Source organism: Echiichthys vipera, assembly GCF_963691815.1.
Source record: "Echiichthys vipera genome assembly, chromosome: 17".
Lineage (NCBI taxonomy): Eukaryota > Metazoa > Chordata > Actinopteri > Perciformes > Trachinidae > Echiichthys > Echiichthys vipera.
The window spans coordinates 21,082,776-21,095,853 of NC_139842.1; the positions used below are offsets into that span (position 1 = coordinate 21,082,776).

At 42.8% G+C, this 13,078-nt stretch overlaps 1 protein-coding gene across 1 annotated transcript in view; it reads right to left on the reverse strand.

The window, feature by feature from the left end:
• The window catches only part of mybpc2a (myosin binding protein Ca), a 65,095-nt gene extending 56,097 nt beyond the window's left edge, over positions 1-8,998 (reverse strand). The window contains exon 1 of the mRNA XM_083931324.1: positions 8,952-8,998. Within this exon, the coding sequence (XP_083787450.1) occupies positions 8,952-8,973 (22 nt within the window). The 5' untranslated portion in view covers positions 8,974-8,998. The remainder of the gene's footprint in view (positions 1-8,951) is intronic.
• Positions 8,999-13,078: the final 4,080 nt, after the last annotated feature.

A 13,078-nucleotide genomic window follows, 5' to 3' on the forward strand; every position in this document is an offset into this window, starting at 1 on the left:
GGGCTGCATCATATGTGTAATTCATAGCAGGGTCAAAACATTATTTGTTTCTTCCCATTCTGTACTGTAAATATATGTATACAACAACTCCCATGATCCCGTGCTACTTCATGTCATCATTAAACTCTGTCTTTTGTTCCTGTTTTGATTTATTTACGTTATCACAAATTACATATTGTGCCTTTAAGAAGTTAACAAGTTCTCATGGAGATTCATGAGAAAAGAAATCCTTTCTAATATTTAAAATATTATTCCGTTATGTGAAACTCAGCAGCCCAAAGAACAAAAAGTAGGTCATCCAAATATGCACTTCTCCTGTTTTATTCCTGTTCAGCCAATTTAAAACTCTTACACCGTGTAGAGTAAGCAGCCTGACACTTTCATTTTGATAGTTCAGCCTTTACGGTCACTGGGTTTACTGGAATACCCGTCCTCTGACATTGGTTTAACAACCTTTACTAGTTTGCATGTCAAGCTTCTATTGAATCGTTACTCTGAACGTATCCTCTTTCCTTATCCTCCTTACACAGGCGATGACATGATGTATGTCAGATCATCAACACTGTCAAATTATCTTGGCAAATGATTAAGTGATAGAGAGGGCAGAGGCTTAAGTGTACCCCGATTCTGCCGACAGCACCGCTCCTCATCCTCATCATAAAATGGTGAAACTCCATCAGTCACGCTCTGCCCCCGGCATGGACGCCAGCCAAGTGCCCGTTATACCACTAATACTCATCCGCACCGCTCAGGCTTATAAATAGATTGTTTGAATATTAATCTTCTCTTTATGCTCTACTGCCAATATTCCTCATTTTGATGTTTATTTGAATATGTTACGCAAATACAATAAAACACATCTCAGTCGCACCACCGTGGGGTTTAAGCAGCAGCAGCAGCTTGACCGCGTGTGATCGTGAGGAATAATAATAATAAAATGACTTTCCTCTAAAGTGGGATTAAGATGCTTTTAAGGCATTGAGAGATATCCCCCGTGAAAAGCGCTGTCAAATATGCGTGTAAATCGAAGTGGATTGGAGTTTGAGTTATTAAAACATCACTCAGAAGCAGAGCTGATTGGTTGAGTTCCATAAAAGGAGGTGGAGACTCGTAAAAATCTGTAAAAGAAAGAAAATACATCTGGAATTATAGACGAATAACAAATTAATAATTTGAATACATATGTGTTTTTGCATATACATTACTCTATTTGTATGTATCTCATTCATTCATTCATTCATTTTCAACCGCTTGTCCCTGTCAGGGTCGCTGGAGCCGATCCCAGCTGACATCGGGCATGAGGCTGGGTCCATGCATGTCTTTGGACTGTGGGAGGAAACCGGAGAACCCGGAGAAAACCCACGCAGACACGGGGAGAACATTCAACCTCCACACAGAAGGGCTCCAGCAGGGTTTCGAACCAGGAACCCTCTCGCTGTGAGGTGACAGTGCTAACCACCATACTGTGTCGCCCGGTATATATGTAATGTAATATATTGTAATTTATTTAATTGTATCCCTTAACTTTTCTTATTCCTTTCTGTATTGGTTTTGCTTTTTTCTATTTGCGTTGAACTGTCAATCAGCTGGCTTTACGCAGGTCTGAGTAGATTATTCAGCCTGAAAACAATGAAATTTCTTAGAATTATTCTTTTATATTTTGTTGTTTTCTTTATATTTCCACATTTGTGTTTTTGCCGACAACAAATCTTAACAGAAAATATTATTATTAATTTTGTTTTCAATCTATAATTATAATTACATTGGAAAAAGTTGCAGTGATTGGTTAAATTTGTCCATTTTATTGAAGGATTTTGTGGTTTGAGGAGATAAAAATGTGAGGGACTGTCAGACAAACAAGCTCATATCATAATTGCTGTTTTTCGGAAATACTTTTGAATCTCTTGACTCTCAAACGTGACAATTTGCTGTTTCTTTTCACCTTGTATGATAGTAAACGTCGGCCGGACAAAACAAACATGTTGAAGACAGTTAGACCAAAAGAGACATCGGTTAAATCAGAACGTAATCAGCAGATGAAGCAGTAATGAGGAAATGTGTTGCAGCCCTGAAGGACCGTCTGTCTCACATTTAATTGGAGGTTCAGACTCGAGATGATTGTTCTGTTGTCTTTTAATACAACTGTTGTATTTAGTGGCGATTTTATGTTTATTTTATTGTTGCAACCCAGAATGCCCGTGATGCTTTACTATTCGGTTTCGTGTTGATCTCGTAAAAGACACATTCTCGCTCCAAACTCGTCACATACGGCTGTTTGGTCCCCACGTTTTTAACGCTCTGGGTACCGCTTTCATGTCATTTCTAGACACGCAGGGTGGGGTTAGGTTTAGGCAACAAAAGCGCTTGGTTAGAATCAGGAAAAGATCGTGGTTTGGGTTCAAATACGTCTGTTTGTAACTTAGTTAATATGCTATATACATAATCTAACTGACGTACAGTAGGTTCAGGCTGTTGTCATGCTTTTTTGAAAAGTGATGCACACTAATTTGTGTGTATTCCACATATTGAAAGGATGAGACATTAGCCTGGGTATACCCATGGTGCTTTGCGCTTGATTTTGTTGCATCTGGATTCCATGGCCCCGATTTTCGCCTCAGCGATGGAACCCTTCACAAAATGGGGAGGGAGGGCAAGACAATGATGATGTTCATGCGTGACACCGAAGCTCGTACTGTAGCCTGCTGCTCTACATACGTACGTCATCTAGTATAATTGATACGATTGGCTATGAGCTATGTACAGACGCATTTGACGCCCAATAAACGTCTCAGGGCAATTATAAACTACGCCTCAAATCTTTGGGGCGTAGTTTATAATTTGGTAGCATTAGCCAGGCTAATCAGACGTAGCATAAGACAGTGAATCTGGACTTTCACCCGGGCGAGCGGGGTTCATCACAGGTCTTATCGTACATGTCTCGGACGTACTAAACCAAACCACGGCCTTTTTTCTAATCCTAACCAAGTGGTTTTCATGCCTAACCCTAACTGTCACCATCTGTAGGCAAAAATCCCGTAACGTAGTGGTATTTTGGTGCCTTTGGTGCCACTTCCGCTGTGCCGCCTTTTGGCAGGGGAATTATCATATTCATATGAATTAGTGTGCAGAACTTTTCAGACGATATCTAATGAACCTGTTCAGGAGAAAGTGTTGCTACGGTACATCAACTCACTGTCCTGCCTACAACAGAAGATTGTCCGTGTCAGAAGCGTTCTCATTTTCTGTAAATGGCGCCTGGGCGGAGCATGCAGGAGGCGGGACATGCTGATTTCACTGCCGTCATGTAGCGAGTTCGTAATTTTGTGATACATAACTGAGTCTCTTGCTGTTTCTTGACTTCCCAGTCGACCTTTACCGACAAGTTGAAACTAAGTTTCGCTGTCTCTCCAATTACACATTTCCACTTCTGCTGCAGGCGTTTGTTTTTTTCCAGTTCACGATAGAAACGTCATCAACATCGCTGTGAATCCTCACATTTCAGGCTCAGTCGAACACAGACTTTGTACCCAGTGAGCTGGCAGGGTAAAGCCCCGTTTGACGTCCAGTCCAACTGGATTCAGATGATTGCGTTCTCATAAACAGCTCCTCTGGGTAATGTCTAGACCATTTCAGGTCTGCAGTGCATGTGCTATACAGACAGTAAACAGTGTGCTTTGGTATCACATATCCATGCCGAGGGACACTGACCACGCTGCTGTATTTGAGTTGGGAGTGTGAACAGGTTGGCAGAGGCCTTTGTACGGTGAAAAAAGGTCACGAACAATGTTTCTCCCACTGGGACAAGTTGATAAATCTTTAAAGGTGTTGACATGCCTGTGTTATTTAGCCTATGAATGCTGTAACGGTCATGCATTAAGCCTCTTGTGGCTGAGGACTGAGAGATTAGACAGTAAGCCTGTGGAGGGGATGTGAAGCATGGGGACGGCCGTATATAACACTGGTTATGATGATGATGATAAGAATTATGGCTTGTTTGGATTCCACCGGTGATGTCCCCGCCACCTCCCCTCACTCCCCTCTCCCCGCCACATGTGAGGTAGGAAGATTTATGGATGAACGAGGGAGGAGAAAGGAAAGGATTTGGTAATAGGGTTGGAAGAGGAATAAAAAGGGGGTGGGAAACTGAAGATGAGATTTTATGGCACTGCTGTAAACTTTCCTGATGATTTGAATGAAGTGCTATTATAGTGAATAAAGTGTGTCTCGATGCGAGAAAACAATCGCTAAATGCAACACTAATTTAGGGATGAGGAGTCTGCGGCGTGCGGTAAACAAAGGCGCCCTTTAAATACCGTATTAAACTGTCATCCACTTCAGCTTTCCATTCATTTCCTTTTGTCTTCCAACTCGCATCCACACAGCTCCAAGTAGGCCAAGGCCTCTCTCAAATCGCCCAGGAAGCTTTTTAGAATAAGGAATACATTGTGAGGCTGTAAATCCAGTGCACAACACACTCTCTTTTTAGGGGACCTCAGCGCAGTCGCTCAACTCTGCATCTGTCTGTAATCCATCAAGCAGCGGGCGCATACCTGCGGGGACTCGATGATAGCCGCGGTATGAGGTAACGCTACACTGGACCAGTTGTGAGACGTGTGGTTTTGGGGGGGTCAAGGGGTTGTGTGATAGGATGGTGGTCTCTTTCTAGCCCGTGACAGAGGGAGGTTTAACCTTCCACCGAACAACTGCTACTCTCCCAAAAACAAGAAGAGATAGACTTATAGATGTCCGGCGGGCTCAGTTTCACAAGCATCTTTCACACGGCTCTATAGTGTTTCACAAAGTCAAACTTCAGACAGACGTCTACATTCAACTGTTAAGTGTCTTAACGTGGGACTAATTTGTCGTAAGTAACAGAGTAACCATGTCAAACTGCTCAGCTCTGTTCGACCCAGCAGAAAATGTAGATTCTGGTTACAGTTATGAGAACATGTTACTGGGATCATTCTTCCAGTAAGAGTAAGATATCAGCGCGGCGTAGACATGTAGCTGCTGGAGCTTCTTAATCTTTGTATTGTGATTTCTGTCCTCCCTGCTGTATTATCCAACAGGTGACTGCTGTGTATAAATAAACCCTCCCCTTCTCATTACTTCACAATATTATTAGAAAATCCCAAATCATGAGTTTTTTTTGTTTTTTTTTGGTGCCTCAGATTGTTGCCACGGACACATAGTTTCATAGTTCGGCTTACATTTTTGGCCTGAAACCTTTTTTGGAGTATGTAAAGTCAATTAATTAATGTTAGGTTTTTTTTGTTTTGTTTTGTTTTTCTTAAAGTTGTACTTTGTAAGATTTTCATCTATTTAATTATCTTATAAGTTACTACCTATCAAATAGCGAGTTTAAACAATGGTGATATGAGCAACTAATAAAAGCACTTGTTGCCCTTTTGATATTCCCTCCCTAAATACGCCGCCATGTTAGTGAGAGTGTTGGTCTGTCAGCCTCGATCGTCACGTCAACGGTTATTATGCTGCGTTCACTTGTAATCGTAAATCGGGGACCTCAACCTCTGTGTCAGGCTTGTAGTAAGGGCAGAAGTGTAACAGGAACATGTGTGTGTGTATGGATTTAACAGGGGAACATATAGGGGACGGACTGAAAGTAGAGAGGTGAATTTTTTAGCAATAAATAAATAAATAACTAAATAGTCAACACCCTGAACGTGACAAGATGGAAGCTCTGAAAGAACAGCAATATATTCACATATTCAAAACAAATATTTCAATCAGTCAAAAACCTAAACTAAGGCCAAAATTAAAGCCTGGCGTGACACTACAGTACAGACGTCCACTTAAATCCATCCACACTTCTACGTTTTCATTTAAAAACGGAGTTTAAAAACAAAAACGACTCCGTCCACACAAGAAACAATCCATGTCCATATTAACACGCCTGAAAATGCAAATAATGTGACCACTCGCGTATACCTGGGGCATGCCGTGACCATAACCATGTGAGTAGATGGCGATTACAGACATTCAATGGAGTCATAGCGCCCCGATTGAGTGATAAAAACACCTCCGGGCTCACTCTGACCTGAGAGCCGTTATCAGAAAACGGTAAAAAATGGCTCATCATTTTTGGTTTTCTAACATTTTTGTGAAGTACTGAAGCTTCAAGAAGTTCAACCAGGACGTTCAATCTCTCGCTTTCTCCTGCTTCCTCTCATCAGTTGATAGGAAGAGTTTAGCTAAACAAACCAGATTTAGCCGTAATCTCTATCAGCCAATCAGATCTTTGCTGTCAACATTTAAATACGTCTCTGTTGCCGTCAGCTTTCGTTTCTTTACAGCATGATGACGTCACAATGGCGTCTAATTGCCGAAGACTTTTCTCATTATCGTCTTTATTGTGCACGACACGACCATAAATATTCTTCACTGAAATAATGTCTCTGCTGGTCGTAACCGGTTGGAAGTATATACAGCAGTGAACTGAGTCTATAAACTGGCCCCCCTGTTCTACCCAGACCTGAGAGAGGAGGGGAGAGCGTTTGGGTCGAGATGCTGGCCTCTGGCAGAATTACTGCTAATTAAAAACGGGGTTGTTATTTCTGCACGCGCTCAGCAAAGCGCCACCCTGAAACCCTGCAACTATCAGTAATTGTTGTGTAACCGGCTCCACTGGTTCATCACACAAAACAAAGTGAGTAATCGCCAGCTGCTTTGAGAAACAGTGATCCCATCAGGCCGCTTTTTAATGGGTCAACTAAGGGGCTAACCAAGTGGACACACACCTCCGTTCCCAGAGGCGTCTTTCCCTTCATGGATCCACAAGGCCACAGCTCGTACGCTCGAGGACTATTCTTGTTGCTGTTTATTGGGATGCGTGCGTCGTCCTGAACCCGGCAGCTTTTTCAGTCCTGGGCCGGCCTTAACCAGCAAGATGCCACGGGGGGGGTCACATGATAGACAGGGGCAGAGGGGCTCCAAAGTGTGGTGAAGTTCAAGAGAGGGGCGACGGGTTTGGGAATGGGTGGAAACGCAAGAACAAGAGGCGCCAAAAAAGAAGGTACTAATGTGGTGTTGAGAACATGATATGAGTGATGTCAGGACGCCCAATTGGCAACGGTGAGATAAAATGAAATGTGGGGATGGAATTACTGCATGATGAGAGAATAAAAAGGGGAAGGGTATAAAGAGTCTGCAGCGTGAACTCCTAAAGAACTGTCAGAAAGGCGCCTTTTTGTTTCTATACGTTCGATTTTATCCGATGGAAATATAAGGGAGGAAAATAAGATCGGCTAATCTCTATCAGCCTGTGACGGAGGATGTGACACCTCGACTGAAATCCACGAGGAAAAAAAGAGCAGTTCTGCCACACAATAACAGCGATACGGCGAACTTCCGGCAGATTGAGCGAGGGGGAGATGGATGCCAGCAGAGGAGACAGCAGCGTAACAGAACGAGGGAGGCAATCGAGGTCAGATAGATTAGGGTGTCTGAGGCGCAGAGATACGACGTAAGGTAGTTACACCTGACTTGGCAGAGGTCCCTCTAACAAATCATCCCCGCTCATCTCTTTCTGCTTTTATCTGCCGCCTCCTCCTCCTCCTCCTCTTCTCCTGCTGCCTTCATTCCCTCCTCTCCTCATGCATGCACTCCCTTTCTCGGGTTTCAAGCGAACAGCTGATTTACAGTGCTTTGAGGTCACTGTTGACAATGGCAGCGGAGCATATTTCAGACCGACACAAACATTATGACACGCACTACAGCCTGTACCGTTTACTCCAGCATGTTACGGCGTCGGCACATATATGCGTAGGTTACCTTATGCTGCAGTTTACGGTGCAACGACAGGACTCGTCACTACGTTTCCATGCACATTAGTCCACTTTATGAGGCCTTATTCTGATTGGAGCAGTTTCCAGTTAAGACACGTGGCATATGCCGATATCATTTGCTTTTTAGGAGCATTCTTTGGACAGGTTTTTACCATAGTTTGTAACCGTGTACAGCTTCTTGCCTGCAATTCGCCAACAGTTTGCGAGGCTGGGGTAGAGGTGCATGCTCAAACAAAAAGCCTATGTTTTCCGGTCTACATATCCACTTTCATTCCCCATGTAAGCCGCTAAGTAGGACTCGTCTTGTCTTTTTTGGGAATAAGAGCAAAAAATCTGTTTTTTCTGCATGTAAACGATAAAACAAGACTACCTTTTTTTAACATTTGTTTTATAAAATTCTACATTTTCAATTGTATTTATTCAAACTGTAACTTTAGATTAAGAGAACAGAGACTTTGGGTTGATACATGTTCAAGGCTAGTATAAACATGAATAATAACTACTTGATTTCTGTATAAAACAATCACATATAGCAATGAATTTTACATCAGACGTTATGTCTTCTGCCACTTCACTATTCCAGTTTCCTCACCTCAATGAACCCCTTGGACGGACGAGGATTTGTCCCTCAAAGAGTCTAAAGGATCCATTATCGTTACCATTAGTGGGTTTCTAGCTCTCCGTTGCTCTTCGATGACGACATTAAATCAAAAACTAACCAATCACATTCTATTTTTACACTCTAAACACTTTCATCCTTTGCATTTCTGTTGTTGAAAGAGAGAGTTTGTCCTCCTAAGAGGCAGAGTAGCAACACAGTGAGCTGATGAAGACACAAGCTTGTGATTAGCTTGTAAAAGTCAGAGCTCATACCACAGATTACAGAGTAATGCTCATGTTTAACAGCTTGGATTCACATGCCCGTAAGAGATATCTTGTCTATGGGTAGTAAAAGTCAAAAAGTTTTATGTTAGTGTTGATTTTGAGTTTGTTTAGTGCATCATTTCGGTGTCAGTCTCTCAGAGTATAGGTTAAAATTATGAGTTTGTTATTTCCTTTTCTTTTTTTGTTACTCGTCTTTCACTGCGTCTCCAGCTTCCACTGTTGTTTTTTTGGGTTAAAATCCTCAAAGTTGGACCAGCTTACCTGGCTTCTTGGGCTCAGGCATGTCTGTCTGTTTATAGCGATTCCTCTGAAAGAGTCTTCCTCCCCTCCTTGTCTGTGGATCTGCCTGCATTTCCTCCTTCATCCCTTTTTATCACCTCATCACCCCCCCTCCTCCTCCTTCAACACACACATTACCACCGTCAGTGACTTCATCCTCCCCCTCGCAACAAGTGGAACAAGGATGAGAGAGAGTGACAGGATGGCTGTCACTTGAAACCTTGGCTGGGGCTTTGAGGAGCCGGAGGAAGACGCCATGAGGGGTAAAAGCGGTTGAGAGCCATAAAGAAAAGTCCAGCCCTCAAGGAAACCTGCCAGCTTATTAACTCATCAAGCCCTGGAGCCAGAACGTTAACAAACCCGCGGATGCTAATCAGCACTGACTGACACTTTGAATGCAGCGACTCAAACTGCTCAGATGTATGTTTCAGGTTTAAAGGTAAAATAAATATTTTGTTGAGTTTGTGTGCTTATATTATCCAAAATATATTCAAGGTGCACGAGTCTTGTGGTTGTCTGTCAGAAGCTGTCATACATCGACTTTTTAACCAGTTTGAAGCCACATTTTTATAATATATCTGTCATTTTTAAAGCTGCAGTCGGCAAATCTGGCAGATTAAGTTGAATCAGTAGAATTTGGAATATTTACAACTCTCAACCCCTCCCCCGCTATCACCGAGCTCCTCAGCTCCCTCCCATCGAGTGCTCGTCAGTGCGCGCGCACCAGATTCCTGTGAACACGCTCGTCTCTTCTCTCATCGTTAAACGACATGGTGTACTGGCTACATGGAGGTAGGCTGACTAACTTACTCATAGATAGCAACTGCTAATATCATTTAGCATATGCCTAGCTTGAGGCGTGTGCCTGTGATTTTGTAACATGAGCAAGGGGGGAGGGGGGGATCTGTGGCGTGTCCAAGAACTGTGATATGTGCTGAGTGGACAGGATTTTTTTGCAAAACAAACAAGGAGCTCTAGGGGCGCATTTTTATCTAAAACCGTATGATTTATGTTGTTGTATCAGAGCGTAGTGTCGGCTTCAGTGAATATGATCAAACAAATGTTGCCGACTGGGACTTTAACTCTAGATTTTAACCGGATGAAGCATTTTATTCATCCGTCATCTGGCTCTTAAGTTATCAGAGAATCAACCTGAGCTCTCCGCTTAGCTCCTTTTAACGTTCTAAATCATCCAGTCATTTTGTTTTGGAGAGGTGGAGACCTCTGTGGATAATACAGCTGCCATTAAAAACCTCCTGAACGATGAAGACTGAAGGAATCCTGACTGGGAGAAGCTGACTGCAATAAAGGCACAACTTCACAATGTCACCAAACTGCGTCATTTATTACTGTTCTGACTGAGAGACCACTAGCGGCAGAATATTGCATATGGTACATTGAACACAGGCAGGTAGTTGGCATTAAAATTATTCAGGGGGACGATGCGGTCAGAAAAAAAGTGAAGGTAGGATGGTCTTTTATTTTATTTATCCTTTTCTTGCAGAATGAAATACCAAATTCTTCATAATAGTTATGTCAAACATGTTTGTGCACCGTGGATCAGACATTCACGTCTCTCTGCATCAGGGCTTTGTTTCCTGGTTTGTACATTGGCCAGTCAGGGTGAGAACTACAGCGGTTTCCTGGACAGCTCTGCTCCTCTTAAAGTGAAATTCCGGCGTAAAATCATCCCATGGTCTTTTTTGACAAATACAGTCATCAAATAAGCCATCCAGACAGTTGTTCTGGTAGAGCAGGTGCCCCATATACAGAGGCTAAAAGTCCTCGCCGCCCAGGTTCGACCCTTTGCTGCAGGTCGCCAGTCTCTCTCTCCCCCGTTTCCTATCAACCTCCAGCTGTACTATCAAATAAAGGCATAAAAAGCTAAAGGAATGATTCATGCCATCACCATCAAAGCAAATACCAAACAAGCAGTATCAAAAAAATACACTTACTTTTACTCAAAGCGCTTTCACTGACTAGTCTGCCAACACAGTCGTCAGAAAACAAACGCTGGCATCGTATGTTTCTGCAAACCACAGAATTGTTTCTGCACCGCTCTAACCCGTTCTCCTTCTCGACCCGTCACGTAAGACACTTTCTGACGCACTACGGTTACTGTTTTAAATGTGATTAACATGAATTCAAACAAAAACTTAATGGTTAAGTTTAGGAAAAGATTGTGGTTTGGGTTAAATTTTCAAAGTTTTACTTTCATATGGACGGGACACAAACTGTGGTCGCCACGTTTCATATCAATGTTTCTTTGGTTTGCAGAAACGTGCGATACCATCATTTCTTTTCTGGCGACCAGGCTGAGTGTGTGTGGATTTAGAGCCTGTAGTGCATCAGTCTGCAGAGTCTTCCCATGCGCCCTGCTTTAGGTGGCTGTGTTTTATCATGCTGTGAGGTTCTGACGTGGTCAATAACTGCTGATTATATCATATCAGTTGTGTTGATATAGAACAAGTCTGCCGTTTGAATGTGTCTCTGCAACAAGAGTCACAGTCGGTTCTCGGAAATAAATGAGTTAAGTAAATATTAGTTTCTGACACAGAATCCTGCCTAGTGACTGCCTTCATCTGTAAACTGGTGTGTATCAGTCAAAGCCGCTGTGAAGGTGGAGAGGACCTGCTTCAGTGGGCTTAACGTGTACTTCAGTGAGGCTTAACTAATGCAAGCGTTAAATAACTGTGGTGTCATCCTCTACAGCGGATCACTGGATCGTGTAGGACACCTATAGTTAGTCTCCACTTTAAATCCACAATATATGCATGATTTCAACATATCCAAAGAGTTTAGTCACGGCATAAATCACCACAGACGAGCTGTGAATACATCAAGAAAAGTCTTGTTAAAGAGAATTCACCTAAAAAGACCTGTGCCGTAAAGAAGGAATACACAGCAGGTCTTACAGACTCAAGGACCTTTAATGTCCTATTCAAACAGCCCTTGGTAATCTTCCTCGAGGGTATTTTGTTCTCCTTGAACATCTGAATCTCAAGTTGCACTTGGCCTTAAATAGCCATTCTTCAATCGGCGTGTCTCTTTCTGACTTAACTTCTCCCTCCCAAATTAAAGACTCTAAGAATGTTTATTGTTACAGCCAAGGTTATGGCCGCCCAGGCAATTTGGAAACAAGTGTTGAATAACAAAAAAAATAAAGGGTGAATGAATAGGAAATGAAAAGCTGCTTACATGTATAACTCAGCCCAGATTATATTAGTGCACATTTTTCATCTGCATTGCCATTTGGACTCAAAGGAAGGAGGATAAATGCTCATGTATGCTCTACGTTAGAGACGCATACAGATACGGACCGAGCCTTCAGTCCGTACTCTGCGTACATTTCTTCCGTATTTCTGTCCGTATCCTGCAAGCTTACGGACGAGTACCGGTACGGACCAAACGTTGCAGTACCACTGGAAATGGTGGGGGCAGTGTCGGACACTGTGCACAAAGAGTGCCGTGAATATCAGGAGCGAGCGAGTCATCAAAAGCCCCGATGGACCTCCTGAAATATTGAAAGCTACGTTCGTCGTCAGTTTCTCTCATCTGTAAAACCAACGTCTGGAATTCTCCGTCCACACTCCGGGAAGTATTTACTGACTCAAAGACCACCGCTGTCTACAATGCTGCCCGCCATTTTTCCTTCTTCTCAACAGACGCGGGATCATTATCTCCTCCATCGTTGCCATGTTTGTTGTTGTTGTCAAATTTTATTGGAGTAACTTTTTAATCTGAACAAAGCCCTCTAGAGGATGTTTTGCTCAACGTCCATTCCAACATAAACGACGCATGAAAGCATGAGGGCAGTGACGTTTAGAATGTTGATAATGTCCGTCTCTATTTACGCACGAAATGGGAGCATGAATGAGCCTCTAAAAGGTCACAGTCATGCCTGTATGATATTAAATAAACTGTTTAATTATTCCACAACATGTGTGAATATACGGCAAAGTCTTAGCATAAACGTGCATGTGTCTAAAGTCATGTCAGCGGGTAAGGGAGTTTATACCTCTCCAGCTATTCATGAGGTCAGCGACCTCCTGTACCGTCTTTGACCTTGTTCCTCACATCGCTGCAGAGGGCTCTCAGTCCCATAAAAT